A 17,433-nucleotide genomic window follows, 5' to 3' on the forward strand; every position below is an offset into this window, starting at 1 on the left:
GTGTGTGTGTGTGTGTGTGTGTGTGTGTGTGTGTGTGTTCAGGTGATAATCTGTTAAATCCATTAAGGTGTTAAACAACACGTGAGAACCAAAACACACATGGAGAGTCAGACACACAGTTCAGGTGTGTGTTGTTCTGAGGGTCTCCACAGACGGACAGACAGGTAAAGTTGTCTCATGACCTGCAGCTCCAGGTTCTATATTCTTCTATTTGTGTGTTAGTCACCTGTCTGACTGTGTTTACCTGTCTGTCTGTGTTTTATCTGTCTTTTTACCTACCAGTCTGTGTTTACCTGTAATACCTGTCTCTGTGCTCCAGGTGCGTCTGTAGTGGTGAGAGACAGACAGGTCTGTTCTCTGTTCTCTGTTGCTATGGAGGAGCTGGTGAAACACCTGTCCAGGTGTCAAAACATGGGCTGGATGAAGGTGATAGGTGAGTTAATGATTGGCACCTCTCACACAGGTAAATCAAACAGCCAGGTGGTTTCCATGGTGACACGGTATATATATGAGTCGGTCGTGTTGTAGAGAGACGAGGACTGCTGCTGTGTGATGCACTGACGTTGTGATGATGTCACAGAGTTAAAGAGTGCCTCCATCAACTGGTTGTCGTGTGGTCAGAGGGTGGAGCCTAACGTCTGGAGTAAAATGTTCTGCATCCTGTCAGACTCTCAATTACTGATGCTCAATAACCTGGAGGTAAATAATCTTCTTCTCTTTTTCTTTTTTCTTCTCCTTAGAATTCTTCAACATATTAATAATTTGGCTGTGTCTGAAATCACCCACTCATTCTGCTCCCTAGTCACTACACAGGGAGTCCAACATAGTGCAGTATACAGGAGCTCAACGGCAGGAATAAAAACGCAATTTCAGACACTTAATGACATCACTTTTGTCACGCAGTTGAAACGTGAATTGAAACCTCAATGCGTTCGTCCGCAGTGCAATGCATGATGGTAAATATTGCTTGGTTAGTGGCTATGGGTTGTACACTACTTTTCATGATGCATTGTGGGATACTTTGAGTCACTATATAGGGTATAATATTTCCCACTAGACAGCTGGACAGCACTACAAAATGGCGTAGTCACTATGTAGGGAATAGTGAGTGATTTCGGACTCAGCCTTTGAAACTGAATAATAATCAGACTTCTTCTTCAGGTTCATCCTCTGCTTCTGTCTGAGAGGGCGGAGACTTGTACAGTCTGGTTGCTAAGATACACCCTCCATGTGACCTCAGCACCTCCTCGCTCCGCCCACAAAGGTAAGGAGGACGTGAGGGGTTTAAAATCTGCAGAAGAACAAGAAGATAGAGAGACAGACAGAGAGACAGACAGAGACAGACAGACAGAGACAGACAGTCAGACAGACAGTCAGACAGAGACAGACAGACAGACAGACAGACAGAGACAGACAGTCAGACAGAGACAGACAGTCAGACAGACAGACAGACAGACAGAGACAGACAGTCAGACAGAGACAGACAGAGACAGACAGACAGAGACAGACAGTCAGACAGAGACAGACAGACAGAGACAGACAGACAGTCAGACAGAGACAGACAGAGACAGAGACAGACAGATGTTGCAAGCGGAGTTTGAAACAGAGTTTGACGACTTGAATGGTAAGAAGAGAAAAATATAATATTTCTGTTTGAATGAAGTGTGTGTGCGCGTGTGTGTGTGTGGTGACTGTAGGAGGATTAGCCTTTCTGCTTAATCTTGATGTCACATTAATAATCTCATAATCTGATATCTGAGGTCAGTTACCATGGCAACATGAGGGGGATCTGAGGCAGAGGTGGGTGGAGTCAAAGATGCTGCAGGTGAACATCAGCTGAGGGTCAGAGGTCACTGACATCATCAACATGAGCAGAGCGGAGGTTGATGACTCCACCTCTCCTCCACCTGCTGCATGTTCTGATGTGTTCTGTCTGTTAGGCCTGAGTGGATCACAGGTGAGCAGCAGGTGACATCAGACTCCTTCAGTCTACTCAATCCAAGTCAGGACATCAAACTGGGGACACATTGCTGGAGGCTGTAACCCAGCCAATCTGCTATCCAACCTTCTCCACTGGTTCTGAACTAGAAGTACTGGGGGGGCTAAGAACTGCCAGTCTGCAGTCAAGAAGCCGGTGCCTCCCTGCAGACTCTCCACTTCCTGGCCCTGACCGAGACCTGGATCACCCCAGAAAACGCTGCCACTCCAGCTGCCCTCTCATCTGCCTACTCATTCTCACACTCCCTGAGACAAACAGGTCGAGGAGGAGGAACTGGACTCCTGGTCCAAGCTGCTAGAAATGTAAAAACGGCCCACTAAAAATATTTTTAATAAGACGAGTTATACATTTAAAGCAATTTTAAAAAGGTGAGTTTTGGTGAGTGCTTTGAAGGTGTTGAGGTCTGTTCAGTCTCTTTGTTTGGGGAGGGAGAAGCTTCTGAGAAGGTTCTGTGGCCCCAGGTTCAGTTCTTGGTTCTGTGAGGACCAAGACCAACATGATAAAGTTTGTCTTGAGCTGAACTCATGTGCATTATTTATACAGGGTGTCAAAAAAAATGTATACACACTCTAAATATTGTAAAGTTGGTCTTTATTAAAATTAATTTAATTTTCAAAATGTAATAGAATTTACAAACATCATTTTATTGTTTTGTCACCACCTGTTCTCAAACTGACGTCTGTTCTGGTCCAGACACTGCTGACAACGCGAAGCAATGGAATCTCACATCACAAAACAATTCCCTTGGTATTTGCATGCATTCACATTCAATGGCTGCTCTTAATTCAGTGATTGTTGCAGGTCTCATAGTGTAGACGTCGTCTTTTAGGTCTAGTGGTGTGAGGTCTGGTGAACGCAGAGGGTATTCAGTGAAACCCCTCCGTCCAATCCACCTGTTTGGCAAGATCTCATCAAGGAAGGATCTAACATCGCGATGGTAGTGTAGGGGCGCGCCATCTTGCTGAAAATAAAACTCCTCATCCTCAAAGTCTTTGCTAATACTTGGCATGACAGACTGTTGCAGCAGTTGAGTTGTCAGCTGCTAAAGTGTGTATACATTTTTTTGGGACACCCTGTATTTACATATGTATTTACATACGATGTTATCACATGATGTCACTGAAACAAACTGATGTTCAGCAGCTGGTGGTGGCCACGCTTGCAACCCATCACCACCAGTTACCCCAGCAACAGCTGTTGGGCAAATATGGCCAACTCCCATGATGCTCTCTGTCTCTTCCAGATGTTCCAGAGAGAGGGGTCCGACGACAGAGCATGCCCAATGGCTCCGCCGGGGACACGCCCACCACCAGAGTGACGGTGTGACACACACACACACACACACACACACACACACACACACACACACACACACCTCCTGCAGCCAGCTGGGATCAGCCTGCTGTTTCCATGGTAACAGGAGCTGTAGATCAGCTGAGCGGCTCCACCTGCAGGCGACACGGTGACACTGCTCCTCACCTCCTCAGTGCTCCTCACCTCCTCTTCATCCAATCTTCACCTCCTCCTCCAGCTGTCAATCACAACTGATGATGACACAGCAGAAAGTATCCTGTGCGCAATGCATTGTGGGAAGTGTAACACCTGGATCTGTTGAATCTTTCTGATTAATTTAAGAACCAATGAATCATTAATTTGTTAATCTGAGGAATGTTTTAGTATTTTCGCTTTAACAATAAGTGATTGATTCATATTATTAATGATGACTGACTTTCTTCTTCTTCTCCTTCTTCTTCAGGGGTTTCTCTCTCGGAGGTTGAAGCAGTCTCTTCGTCGAACTCGCTCTCAGCCTAAACTGTGTCGTCCGACCAGCCTGAGGTCCGACCTGATCACCACGTCTGACTCCAGGTGATGCATTCATACAATTCCGTGTTGGTCGTCTTCTCTGTGGGAGATCAGTTCAGTCTCAGGTCTCCTGCTGGATCCAGGTCTGAAAACCCCTGGTAGCAGTGTGGTATCAGGTGGTGGGAGGCCCCTGACCTCCAGAAGAAGGTTCAGAATGTGGACCTGAAGTGGTTCATGTTCAGATCCTTCCAGTCCTCAGCTCTGGTCCCGGTCTGTGTTCCAGTCCTCAGCTCTGGGAGGGAGGTGTTGATGTGTCAGTAACAACATCAGCTGGCTGATCAGCTCATGTTTTTAGTACACAGTCAGTACGTTTCCTGGACCAGCACCTTTATTTACAGCATCCGGTCCTTCACAGCTCAGTCTGTGTTGAGGAGGTCAAGAGAATCAAATGTGTTCAGCTCATCTGAGAATGTCACACCTGATGGTGGCGCGCCGTCTTTTGTAGCCTGTGATGTTCTGAAGGAGCAGGGGGGAGGGAGGAGGAGGAGGGGGTGCAGGGGGGAGGGAGGAGGAGGAGATGGGGGGTGGGGGAGTGAGGAGGGGGGATGGGGGAGGAAGTAGGGCAGCCTCACTGCAGGGAGGGGCCACTGCTGACAGAGAGAGCGGTCGAGTCACATAGAGACAGACAGAGAGAGAGAGCTGCTGAAGACGAGTAGCATCAGTAGCAGCAAGCTAACGTTCAGACAGACAGACAGACAGACAGACAGGTCTTCAGCCTCTCGACTAAACAGCTTCAGGATCAGCAGGTTCTCATCTTTTCTCCTCCTCCTCCTCCTGATGCTGAAGGAGAACATGGATTCCTAACCCCTCTTTCCTCCTCCTCCTCCTCCTCCTCCACCTCCTCAGCATTCACACAGGATGCTCGGTGAGTATCTCGTCTGATCCTCTGCACGCATCAACAGCCTTTGTCCTCTGTGAGTCTCAGTACATAGATGTGCTGCAGTGTGTGTGTGTGTGTGTGTGTGTGTGTGTGTGTGTGTGTGTGTGTGTGAGTTTGCATGGTGGGGTCTTCTACCTGATTTGCATGACCATGCATGCTGCGTTTCTGTGTGTGTGTGTGTGTGTGTGTTAACCTGGCTCTAGTCTGCACACAGCTAGCCTGGTTAGCATGTAGCTGGTCTAGTCACACGCTGTTAGCCAACATGTTTAGCTCAACAATATAAAGCTACAGCAGGCACACACACACACACACACACACACACAGACACACAGAAGAATTAGCATGTAAGCAGCTAACGTTAAGCAGCTCGTTAAGATAATGACGAGAGATAACAAGCTAATGGTGGAATGACAGATCATCCTGCTCATGTGATGATGCTTCAGACGTGTGTGTGTGTGTGTGTGTGTGTGTGTGTGTTGGGGGGGCTAGTAGTCAGAGGTCAGAGGTCACGGTTGACCCCCCTCTGTGTGGACAGTCAGCTGCTTTCATTTCATCAGTTTGATGAATTTAAAGAGGAACAGAATTATTTTTTTTTCTCTTTGGATATGATGTGATGTTAATTCAGCTGTGTGTGTGTGTGTTTAATTATCATTGTTGTGTTCCAGTTGGGATTAAAGTTCAATCTGGTTTTGGCCCCTCCATCACTGTGATGTATGTGATAAAGAAAAAAGAAACAAATAGAAACAATCTTCAGTCGTCTGTGTTTTGGGGTTGGGAGGGAGTCCTGCTCTGTGGGGTCGAGTGAGTCTTGAGTCTCCTGCTGCAGACACAGAGACTCTGCTGTCCTGACGTTGGTCGGGAGTTTGTTCCACCTCTGAGGCTCCAGAACAGAGAAGAGCTGCGACTTCTCTGAGCAGCTTTGTTTGCTCTCAGCGATGGCGGTACCAGCCAGCCCGCTGATGTAGAAGAGTGCAGTGCTCTCTCTGGGCCGCGTGGTCTGATCAGGGTTTGGAGGAAGACGGGTTCAGTTCTGTCGACGGACTCGAAGACCAGAACCATCATCTGGAATCAGATGCAGGCCACAACCAGAAGTCAGTGGAGGTCATGGAGGAGGCGGGTCACATGGGAGAGTTTGGGTGGATTGCAAACGAGGCGCTGCAGCGTTCTGGATACACTGCAGTGGTTCAGTCTCAGAGGCTGAGAGTCCAGGGAGGGAGGTATGACCAGAGCTTGGACCAGGAGCTGTGCTGCCTCCTTTGTGAGGAAAAACTGGATCTGCAGCTGCTGTAGAAGGCAAATCTGCAGGATTGGGCCACAGCAGTGGTGTTTGGGGCGCAGGATTACACCCAGGTTCCTCAGGTTACAACATGGGTGTTGGAGAACAGAACCAGTCCTGATACTGAGCCTTGAGAGACACCAGTTTCCAGAAAGCAGGGTTTGGACAAGGGGCCATTCCAGGTGACCTGAAAGGTGCGATTTGTCAGGTATGATGTGAACCAGGTTAAAGCTGAGTCAGCGATGTTCAGCCAGAGTGGAGAGGAGGATTTGGTGGTTGCCTGTCAAATGCAATAGATAAGTCGAGGAGAATGAGGACATGTGTGTGTGTGTACACATATATGTACGTATACACATAAGAAGGAAGAAGGGAAGGTTGGATACTGGTGTGTGATTATTTGAAGATTCTGGGTCAAGGTGTGGTTTCTGAAGTAGAGGCTGAACCACAGCAGACTTAAACTATCAGGGGCAACAGTTAACAGCTCACCACATATACATTCATACCTTTCATCAGCTTCACCTCATATAAGAGTCTGGAACACTGACTGTGAGTCTTCATGTTTCTGCAGTAACTTTGAGTTTCAGTGGTTTTGGTCAAAAGAACGACCACTTGAGGCGCTGTTTAGTTCAGCTGGTAGAGCAGCGCCACATGTACGGAGGCTGTGTCCTCGCTGCAGCTGCACCGGGTTTGAGTCCCGGCCTGTGGCCCTTTGCTGCGTGTCACTCCTCCTCTCTCTCATCCTGTCCATCATCTCTTGAGCTGATCTATCAATAAAGTCTTACAAAGGCCCAAAACATATATTTTAAAAAAAGAACGACTACTTAAAGCTAGGGTTTACAATCCTGGAGAGCTAGCAAGCGAGCTAGCAAGATTTGAAAGTGGCACGTCCTCTAAGTTCCTCCCCCTCCCCATCCCGTCAGTGCTGCGTCCAAAGCCACGCCCACAAAAACTTGAACGCGCATCTGTCAGTGGGACTCAGCAGGGAGAAGGAGATGCTGGAGCACAACGCAGCCATACAGCTGAATTTAGCACGGCGCAGACAGGAAGTAAAGCGTAGAAATAACAAACAACATCCGGTTACTTTTCAAAATAAAACAGTCCGTGTTGACACCAGCACACGTCGTGAGGCAGCGGTCTACTGTGCTGCGCCATGGCGGACTCAAACCGCAGCCGGTGGGGACTGCCGGAGGGCGGAGCAAAACCGGATTGCAACGCAGCGGGCCGTATCCAGTGGACACTGGGCCGAGTCATTGGCCATTCTCATGGCTAAAAACAGCACGCAAAGAAGCTAACGGTAGCATTGGGCTAATACGAGCTACAAACGTAGCCAAGTTGACAAACCTTACATATTTCATGAAAATAACAAACCCCCCTGAAACAAAACAAATCATTTCCTGTCCAACAGAAAGAGAGAAACCTCTGCATCACTTTTCAGGCCCTTCACATGCTCCAGTTGTCTGACTTCTTTCTTTATCCAGAGCCTTTTTCGTCGCAGCCATTTCTGCCTCAGGCTTTCTTTTCCTCGCCTTTTTAGCGGGGTGAGCTGTTACAAGTAACGCTGGCTGCATTTTCTCTGTCATTTTAACCAAATGAAGTCTTCTCCTGCAGCTGCGTATTTCTGCAGAGGAGTGAGCCGAATATTTCCGGCATCAGTGAAACGTGACGTGTGCAGCACAGAGGAGGGCGGGACATGAAGGCATCTGACCAATCCGTGCTATTCGTGGCTCTCCTTCGTTCCTTTTTCTGAATACATAACGTATTGACTAACTCTCAGGACAGCAGGACCATTTCACTGACTATAACAAAATATGTTTCTGAACATCATTACAGACCCTAGCTTTAATTTCTTCCATTCTTCGACTGGAGTCGTTAATTCAGTCAAACTTTCAGATCTCCGCCCAGTTCTCTTTTTATTCATTTTTAAAGATTATTTGTCGAGTCTTTATCATGATGGTGACGGCTGGACAGAGAGAGGATCAGGGATCTGACCCGCTTTGCTGCAGTAAGATCTTAATACATTGTTCCTGTGCCACCAGGTGAGCTACCTGGGCTCCAGCTGGGAGGCCTTTCCAACCTGTTTGCTTGATTTGTTCATGCTGGTGTGATACTTCAATCAGTCAGTAAAGTTTTGTTGTGGACTGAAACGCTGCACCAGATGTTTCTATAAAACTGTTCTAGTGAAATCGAAATCGACAAAGTGTTTTTACATCTCACCTGTGGGTCGTCTCACCTGTAGGTCGTCTCACCTGTAGGTCGTCTCACCTGTAGGTCGTCTCACTTGTAGGTCATCTGTAGTTTCCTTGAAATCAGTAAAAGATGTTGATGACTCATCGTGCACTCGGTGGTCCTCCAGCTGCTCTGCCTCAGCTCTGGACTGACAGCTTGACCTGCTGCTATAGTAACTGCTAACTGCTGCTGCATGTATCTGCTGATAGTTAGTGAGTTCATCCAGCCATGCAGCTAAGTTAGCGACCCTGTTCACTGATTCGGATCCACCTCCATCTCCTCAGAGACTGTGCTGTCACAGCTTTCAGCTAACGGCTGCTATGAACACGTCACTATAGACCTGCTGACATCATCATCTCACCTGGAGCATTGGTGTAAACAGGTACCTGTTCTTCCAGGTGTGTGATGCGGCGGCAGCACTGCGGGAGCCAAGAGTCATTGCTAAGTGCTGGTTGTGTGTCATCGCTGGAGCTCAGGATGGACCAATCAGTGATCATCAAACCAGTTCACTCCTCCCTGCTGGGACAGGACTACTGCTTTGAGGTAACACACACACGCACACACACAGCCTTACACATGACCCCTGTGGTGTTTCCATAGTGATTACCTGTGACCCATGTCTCCTAGGTAACAACGTCGACAGGAACGAAGTGTTTCTCGTGTCGCTCAGCAGCAGAACGAGACAAATGGATGGAGAATCTGAGACGAGCTGTCCACCCCAACAAAGACAACAGCAGGCGGCTGGAGAACGTGCTGACGGTGTGGGTGATCGAGGCCAAGGACCTGCCCGCCAAGAAGAGGTGCGCTGTGTACTTCTACTGCATCCCCCTCTGTGCTGACAGGAGTATATGTACTGTAGTAGTATTTATACTGTATTATTTGTACTTCAGGTACTTCGTGGAGCTGTGTCTGGATGACAGTCTCTACGCTCGGACTTCATGTAAACTGAAGACTGACAACATCTTCTGGGGCGAGCGTTTTGACTTCAGCAGCCTGCCGTCCATCAGCGCCGTCACTCTTCATCTCTATAAAGACACTGACAGGAAGAGGAAGAAAGACAAGAGCAGCTATGTCGGGCTGGTCAACATCCCTGTCGCCACGGTGACTGGCAGGCAGCTGGTGGAGAAGTGGTACGCAGTGAGCACGCCCAGCACGAGCAGAGGTAGGTTTCACCTGGAGTTACTTCATCAAGTGTCTGGAGCCTGTCAGTCAAAACTGGGGTCTCATTGAACTCAGCTTAATAGTTTGGTTTCAGGACAGTCAGAAGATTTTGTAAATTGTAAAAGTTTCTCACCATGCAGGTGAGCTCACTGCAGTTCTTTTACATTAGAGCTTAGATTTGGCCCAAAAAATCAAGCCCGACCCGACCCGAGCCTGTGCACATTTTGTCCGAGCCTGACCCAGCCTGACACGTTAACTGTAATTATGACCCTGAGCCCGATTTAAACCCAACATTTTTTTAATACGTGGGTACAACTCTCAACTACAATTCTGTTGTAGTTGTTCGAACCACAGAAATCTGTTTAGAATCATCTTAATGAATGACGCAACAAGTGCTGCACTTAAAGCCCTCGACAAAGCAGACACACGTTGTCACGGCCGACGACTTGTTTAAAATGGTTCCACACCTCTGACTTTCCTCCAAACTAGCTAAAAGTTAATTCTCCTGTTTTTGTTGCTTTCTTTACATTTTTAAGCTCCATGTTGCACTTAAGCCACACAATCAGTGATGCCGGTAACACATTACTCTAATCTGACCACGTTTTTCAGTAACAAGTAATCTAACACGTTATTATTTCCAAATAAGTAATCAAGTTACTTATTCAAGTCACTGTGCGTTACTATTATTTTTGCTACTTTGCTCAGTAAAAATACATATTTTTGCTTTCTTCCTGCATCTCGGGGAGTGATGTCACGTCTGCGACAAGTCAGGTTTTCAGCCTGAGGACACTGAGGTGTAACACCACGCAGCCACACGAACAACATGGAGGGAAGAGAGAGATGCATGTTTTCTAGCTGGAAATACAGTCATTATTTTGCGAGCCGAGTCGGGCTCAGGCAGAGAATCTAAAGTCTCTCCCTTAGCAGAGACTCTCAGGCGCTGATGAAGTCATTTCTTTTCAGGTAAGTCGTCGGTGCCAACGGTGCGGGTCAAAGCTCGTTATCAGAGCATCGTTATCCTGCCGATGGAGCAGTACAAAGAGTTCGCCGAGTACATCAGCTCCAACTACCTGCTGCTCTGCAACACGCTGGAAGCCTCCATTAGCCTGAGAGCCAAAGAGGAGCTCGCCGCTGCACTTGTACACATCCTGCACAGCACCGGCAAGGCCAAGGTAACCACACCTGGCCACACCCACCACAACTGGCCACACCCGCATCATCAAACCACACCCATGTCACCTGACCACACCCACCATAGCTGACTGTACCTACTTCATCTATCCACACCCACCACATATAACCACGCCCACCACATCAGACCACACCCACCACATCAGACCACATCTGACCACACCCACCACGCCTTCAAAATAAAATAATTCTTCAGTTTAAAATTTCTGGAAGTGACTAAATGTAACAAACAACAACTTCATCTCTGTTTGTGACGTATGTTGCAGCTGTGATCATGTCATACAAATGACCACTGTGAGGCGCCAGACTCTCTCATCTGACTTCCTCTGTAAAGTTAATGACGATGACCTTTGACCCCTCTCTGCAGGACTTCCTCACAGACCTGATGATGTCAGAGGTTGACCGCTGCCGTGACAATGACCAGCTGATCTTCAGGGAGAACACGTTGGCGACGAAGAGTATCGAGGAATACCTGAAGCTGATTGGACAGAAATACCTGCAGGACGCCCTTGGTACACACACACACAGAAGGAGTGTGTGTGACATTTAGGGTGATTTTTATCTGTCATGTTTATTTTGTTCATTAACTCTTTCTGTGTGTCTGTTTGTGTGTGTGTGTTTAGGTGAGTTCATTAAAGCGCTGTACGAGTCAGATGAGAACTGTGAGGTGGACCCTTCTCGCTGTGCGACCTCTGATCTCTCAGAGCATCAGGCCAACCTGAGGATGTGCTGCGAGCTCGCCTTCTGCAAGATACTCGACTCTTACAGGTACACACATGCACACACGCATACAGACACGCACACAAACACACACATGCACATGTTATACATAAGATACATACAGTATATAATATGTGGGGTTTAGGGTTAATACATAGTATACTCCCCTCAGGGTCTTCCCCCGGGAGCTGAAGGAGGTGTTTGCATCATGGCGACAGGAGTGTGGTAATCGGGGGCGACCAGACATCAGTGAGCGTCTCATCAGCGCCTCATTGTTCCTGCGCTTCCTATGTCCAGCTGTGATGTCACCATCGTTGTTCGACCTGATGCAGGAATACCCAGATGAACGCTCAGCGAGAACCTTAACACTCATCGCAAAAGTGATCCAGACACTCGCCAACTTTAGCAAGTAAGTCTGAGCTTTTATTGTGAAAGAGCTGGAGGGTTTTATTGTGAAGGAACTGGAGGGCTTTTATTGTGAAGGAGCAAGAGGGTTTTAATGTGAAGGAGTTGGAGGGCTTTTATTGTGAAGGAGCTGGAGGGCTTTATTGTGAAGAAGCTGGAGGGCTTTTATTGTGAAGGAGTGAGAGGGCTTTTATTGTGAAGGAGCTGGAGGCTTTTATTGTGAAGGAACTGGAGGGCTTTTATTGTGAAGGAGCTGGAGGCTTTTATTGTGAAGGAGCTGGAGGGTTTTATTGTGAGGGAGCTGGAGGGTTTTATTGTGAAGGAGCTGGAGGCTTTTATTGTGAAGGAGCTGGAGGGTTTTATTGTGAGGGAGCTGGAGGCTTTTATTGTGAAGGAGCTGGAGGGTTTTATTGTGAGGGAGCTGGAGGCTTTTATTGTGAAGGAGCTGGAGGCTTTTATTGTGAAGGAGCTGGATGGGGGATATTTTTAAAAAGCACTTTGACCGATAGATGCACCTGTCACCTCTACCTGTCACCTGCACCTGTCACCTGTACCTGTGCCCTCAGGTTCGGCACTAAGGAGGAGTATATGTTGTTCATGAATGACTTCGTGGAGCGTCAGTGGAGCAGCATGCAGCGTTTCCTGCAGGAGATCTCAAATCCAGACGGGCTGAACCACACAGCCGGATTTGATGGATACATCGACCTCGGCCGAGAGCTGTCCAGCCTGCACACCCTGCTGGCCGAGCTCGACCAGGTAACACACCTGACCAGGTGACACATGGTGTCGGGGTTAGTTTTCAGTATGCTCCTGATTTGTTATATGATTTTAAAGACTTTCTCTCTACCTGTCTGTCACTTTACCTGTCTGTTACCTGTCTCTCCAGGCATGCCTGTCAAAGCTCGGACCTCTTCCTCGGATCCTCAGAGATGTTTCTGCAGCTCTGGTGAACCCTGGGGGTGTGGCTAATCCGGGGTGTGTGGCTATTTCCTCTCCTGAGCCTCAGCGTGTGGTGTCCCCGCCCCCTATGTCTCCACCCCCTCTGTCCCCGCCCCTCTCTCCTCCCCTGGCGACCTGTAATCCCTCCATCGGCCTGCAGGGCGGCGTCGGACTGGACGGAGGGTTAGCATCATGTTAGCATTAGCATTGAGCGGGTAAGATTTAATGATAACAAATAAGATTAACTTAAGACAGCTCATACTGTGTTTGTGTGTGTGTGTGTCTAGTTTGGTAGATTTCACGAGACTCCCGTCTCCGACTCCGGAGAACAAAGACTTGTTCTTCGTCACTAAAGGATCAAGCCTTCAGCCGGCCTCAGGTGACCTTTGACCTTCATCCATCACATGACTCCTGACCTTTGACTTATGGGTTTAACCATTCTATTCCGGTGATGTCACTTCCTGTAGGCCTGCAGGGCTCTCCGGCTCCGAGCTCGTCCTACTCAGAGACCAATGAGAACGAGGCGGGATTCGAAATGACCAATGGGGGCCGGCGGGAGGGACCAGAACTGACCAATGAGAGCCGCAGTCTGTCCCTGGTCGACTTACAGGACTCCTCTCCTAGCGATGGCCTTGATGACAGCCAATGGCAGCGCAGGACGGGGCTACTCCCCCTCTCCTTCCAAAATCCAGTTTATCACATGACCACCACTTCACCACGGCAGCAGATGGATGCCACGCCGTCAGACGGCTCTGTGGGGTCGCAGGGAAACGCCGACGACAGGAACACCATGGCAACGAAACCAGCGTTTCTTACGCAGATGTCCGTGGGGCTGGGAGGGGGAGAAAGGGGGGAGAGGGGGGAGAGGATGTCGGCCATGTCGAGCAGCAGCAGTGGGGAGGAGTATTCGAGACGAGCTCTGTCCGTAAACGAGACGCTCACAGGTAAGAGAGGAAGTGAATCACCGCTTCAGATACCTGATAAAAAGAACTGATCATATAAATAAAAAAAACAGATCTTTGTGTTGTTTATTTTTATGAGAAGGACTGCTGATTCCAGGTCACACCATTCTTAACTGTTTGTCACCTGAGCCTCCAGGTGTTCTCACCTGTTTGTCACCTGAGCCCTCCAGGTGTTCTGAGCCTCCAGGTGTTCTCACCTGTTCATCACCTGAGCCTCCGGGTGTTCTCACCTGTTCAACACATCTCTGATCCACACTGTCTGTATCTGTTTCAATGACAGGCTCAGGCTCATTGTTCAGCATGTGCAGCTCTCTGATTGAAAGATTCTTACCTGTCCATCATAGGCTCACCTGATTTTGTCACTTGTGTTGCCCCTCCCCCTCAGGTAGCACCGCGCCCCCTCGTCAGAACTCCTCAGGTCCTCAGAGGCGCATCGATCAGCCTCCTCCACCCTCATCCGCTCCACCAGGACCTCCTCGAGGTCGGACGCCACCCAGCATGCTCAGCGGTGGCGGAGGCCCTGCCTACCCTCCCCGCCCCGCCTCCGGCAGCATGATGTCATCAAGTCCTGATTGGCCGAGCAGCAGTCAGTCTCGTCTCAGACAGACGTCATCATCGTCTAAAGGAGACAGCCCTGAGAAACAACGACCTGCTGCTAAGGTAACCAGGCAGTTACCATGGTGACCTGTCAGTGTTGACAGGTCATAGGTGTTGTCATAGAAACAGCTGACAGCCTCAGTTTGGTTCTGTGTGTGTTCAGGCACCGTCTCCCTGCGCACTGGACCGGACTGCCGCCTGGCTGCTCAACATGAACTCTGCCTCCTCATACGGCGACACAGAGGACGATCGCCATGATGACGCCCTCATAGAGAAGGTGAGAGGCTCCTCCCATCGTGTCTGTACTGGTTCTACTGGTTTGTACCAGGCCTGACTCTGTGTGTGTGTGTGTGTGCAGTACCAGCAGGAGATTGCGATACTGCAGGAGAAGTTACGAGTGGCAGCGCTGCGACAGGACGAGTGTGAAGCCCGACTGCTGATCCAGGACCAGCAGAACCAACGCATGCTGCAGGAGTACCAGGTGAATCACACCTGAGCTACCTGAACACACCTGAGTCAGCTGTCTCACCTGTGATCAGAGACATATGGGTGACATACATGGGAGGAGTTACCTGAATCTCACCTGTGTGTGTGTGTCTCAGGCTCGGTTGGAGGACACAGAGAGCAGACTGAGGAGGCTGCAGGATGATAAAGACCTCCAGATGAACAGCATCATCAGCAGGTCTGTACACCTGTCTTTCTGTACCTGTCTGTCTACTGACCTAAAGGTAGCATTACCTAATGATCACAGTATGAAGTTTATCTAAAGATCCGTGTTTGTGTTGAAGAGTCTCTTCTTTGGCTCGGTGCACTTGTGTGTAAGATACAGACACAGGTACCACATGACTCAGTATGACAGTACGCCCACATCAACTGTCACTGTAAACATTATTATCATCATTATTATTTGAACAGCCTCCTCCATGACAGACTGCTGCATTCTGATAGGTCTTGAGTCATGTGACTCAGTCCTCCACCTGTGAATAAAGTGACCCATGACCTCTGACCTGTGCAGGTTGATGGCAGTGGAGGAGGAGCTGAAGAAGGATCACTCCGACATGCAGGCGGTGGTCGACTCTAAACAGAAGATCATAGAGGCGCAGGTACCTGTCTGTCTGTCTTCTTGCATGACTGTCTCTCTTCCTGCCTGTCTGTCTCACTTCCTCTCTGTCTGTCTCTCTTCCTGCCTGTCTGTCTCACTTCCTCTCTGTCTGTCTCTCTTCCTGCCTGTCTGTCTCACTTCCTCTCTGTCTGTCTCTCTTCCTGCCTGTCTGTCTCTCAGGAAAAGAGGATTGTGAGTCTCGATGCAGCGAACAGTCGTCTGATGGCGGCACTGACTCAGCTGAAGGAGCGTTACGCTGTGACATCACAGAGGAACGGCCTGTCTCCTAGCAACACGTCTTCTTTGCAGATCACTGAGAACGGAGAGTTCCGGAACTCTGGCAACTGCTGAACTCTGATTGGCTTTGACAGAAGGAGGGGGAGGAGCTTATCTGCCTGAAGTATGGGTGGCAGCGGGAAGTGGGGCTAACTCTTTAACCCCACCTGTCAAAAATTGCACCAATCAACACCATCATAGTTACCACAGACCTGCCAATAACATGTCACCGCCTGAGATGGATCTGACCTCTGAACTCCTGTTGCTAGGTTACCCCTCAGTTTGGGTTTTTGTTTTGCATGTTTCCTTTTTGAACAGAAATATTACATCATATCCTGTTTCCTTTTGGTACTTCCTGTTGAGAGCCTCAAACAACCAAACTGCACGTCTTTATTATAGAAAAACTTCTCCTGTATACGGCTCTGGACTAACTGGTACAACCCCACCTGTACATGGCTTTTGACTGGACTCTGGTCTGAATGGAATAACTCCACCTGTACGGTTTTGTTGTAACTTGTTCCATATATGACTCTGGTTTGACTGGACTAAGTGGATCAACTGTGGCTGTATATGGCTCTGGTGTTTAGCAATTTGTGTTTATGAAAAAGTTCAACTTTATTGAGAGACACCCGTAGACAGTTCATATCAATTTATTCTTTATATAGTAGATCTCGTCTTAAAGGAACAGTCTAACACTTTAGTCAGATCAGCTTCATGTCTGTGTGTTCAGTGCACAGAGAGGGTTAGCCTAGCTTAGCAGAAAGCCTGGGAGCAGGGGGGATTTATTAGCGACGACGATGTTGTGTGATTGTGTTGAGCATTTTGCTGCTCGGGCTTCCATAGCATTTAGTTGATCTGGGTCAGAGGCTGATGCGACAGACATTAGTTTGTGTGGTTTCAGAGAATTCTACTGATTTTAATGTAAACAGCAGATTTTATTGTAAAACTAAAAACTTTAAATTGTGTTTAATCGTTTGTGAACACACACACACACACAGCTGTTGTGTGCAGACTGGACTACTGGACTCTGTTGGACTCTGTTAGACTCTATTAGACTCTGTTGGACTCTGTTGGACTCTGCTGGACTCTGTTAGACTCTATTAGACTCTGTTGGACTCTGCTGGACTCTGTTAGACTCTATTAGACTCTGCTGGACTCTGTTGGACTCTGTTGGACTCTGTTGGACTCTGCTGGATTCTGTTGGACTCTGTTGGACTCTGCTGGACTCTGTTAGACTCTGTTAGACTCTGTTAGACTCTGTTGGACTCTGTTGGACTCTATTAGACTCTGTTGGACTCTGTTGGACTCTGTTGGACTCTGTTAGACTCTATTAGACTCTGTTGGACTCTGTTGGACTCTATTAGACTCTGTTGGACTCTGCTGGACTCTGTTGGACTCTGCTGGACTCTGTTAGACTCTATTAGACTCTGTTGGACTCTGTTGGACTCTGTTAGACTCTATTAGACTCTGTTGGACTCTGTTGGACTCTGCTGGACTCTGTTGGACTCTGTTGGACTCTATTAGACTCTGTTGGACTCTGCTGGACTCTGTTGGACTCTGTTGGACTCTATTAGACTCTATTAGACTCTGCTGGACTCTGCTGGACTCTGCTGGACTCTGCTGGACTCTGTTGGACTCTGTTGGACTCTGCTGGACTCTGCTGGACTCTGCTGGACTCTGCTGGACTCTGTTGTGCTCACTGTGGCTTCTGTCTCTCTTCTTCTGTATTTATGAAACTTTCTGTTATTGTTATTTATCAACATCAGTATTTATAAAGAGATGCTCCAATAAACTATTACACTATCCAACGGTTGCTATGGCGATGAATCAAACCTC

The 17,433-nt window shown here is 48.4% G+C and overlaps 1 protein-coding gene across 6 annotated transcripts; it reads left to right on the forward strand.

The window, feature by feature from the left end:
- The first annotated feature begins 39 nt into the window (after window positions 1-39).
- LOC119019486 (disabled homolog 2-interacting protein-like) lies at window positions 40-17,402 on the forward strand. 6 transcript variants are annotated; one of them, XM_037098118.1, is made up of 23 exons: window positions 40-164; window positions 320-433; window positions 581-699; window positions 1,162-1,264; window positions 3,243-3,319; window positions 3,756-3,865; window positions 8,643-8,787; window positions 8,872-9,044; window positions 9,135-9,406; window positions 10,369-10,577; window positions 10,964-11,108; window positions 11,220-11,364; window positions 11,489-11,725; window positions 12,288-12,477; window positions 12,608-12,843; window positions 12,948-13,039; window positions 13,128-13,604; window positions 14,008-14,282; window positions 14,383-14,496; window positions 14,578-14,700; window positions 14,822-14,901; window positions 15,235-15,322; window positions 15,502-15,672. In XM_037098118.1, exons 2-23 carry the CDS (start codon window positions 373-375, stop codon window positions 15,670-15,672), a joined length of 3,642 nt encoding a protein of 1,213 aa, XP_036954013.1. In that variant the 5' UTR covers window positions 40-164; window positions 320-372. The 6 variants fall into 6 exon arrangements, with proteins under 6 accessions (XP_036954013.1, XP_036954014.1, XP_036954016.1 ...); XM_037098119.1 differs by lacking the exon at window positions 40-164 and having other exon boundaries at window positions 373-433; window positions 15,502-17,402; XM_037098120.1 differs by lacking the exons at window positions 40-164; window positions 320-433; window positions 581-699; window positions 1,162-1,264 and adding an exon at window positions 1,567-1,624.
- The last annotated feature ends 31 nt before the right edge of the window (window positions 17,403-17,433 follow it).

Source organism: Acanthopagrus latus, chromosome 5 (assembly GCF_904848185.1).
Source record: "Acanthopagrus latus isolate v.2019 chromosome 5, fAcaLat1.1, whole genome shotgun sequence".
NCBI lineage: Eukaryota > Metazoa > Chordata > Actinopteri > Spariformes > Sparidae > Acanthopagrus > Acanthopagrus latus.

What these genes read in the sequence shown, in the direction of transcription:
- LOC119019486 (XM_037098118.1), top strand. Translation starts at nt 373, where the DNA reads ATGGAGGAGCTGGTGAAACACCTGTCCAGGTGTCAAAACATGGGCTGG. An exon ending in GGGCTGGATGAAGGTGATAG is followed by an intron (nt 434 to 580) that starts GTGAGTTAATGA and finishes ATGATGTCACAG; the next exon opens with AGTTAAAGAGTGCCTCCATC. An exon ending in TCCTCGCTCCGCCCACAAAG is followed by an intron (nt 1,265 to 3,242) that starts GTAAGGAGGACG and finishes TGTCTCTTCCAG; the next exon opens with ATGTTCCAGAGAGAGGGGTC.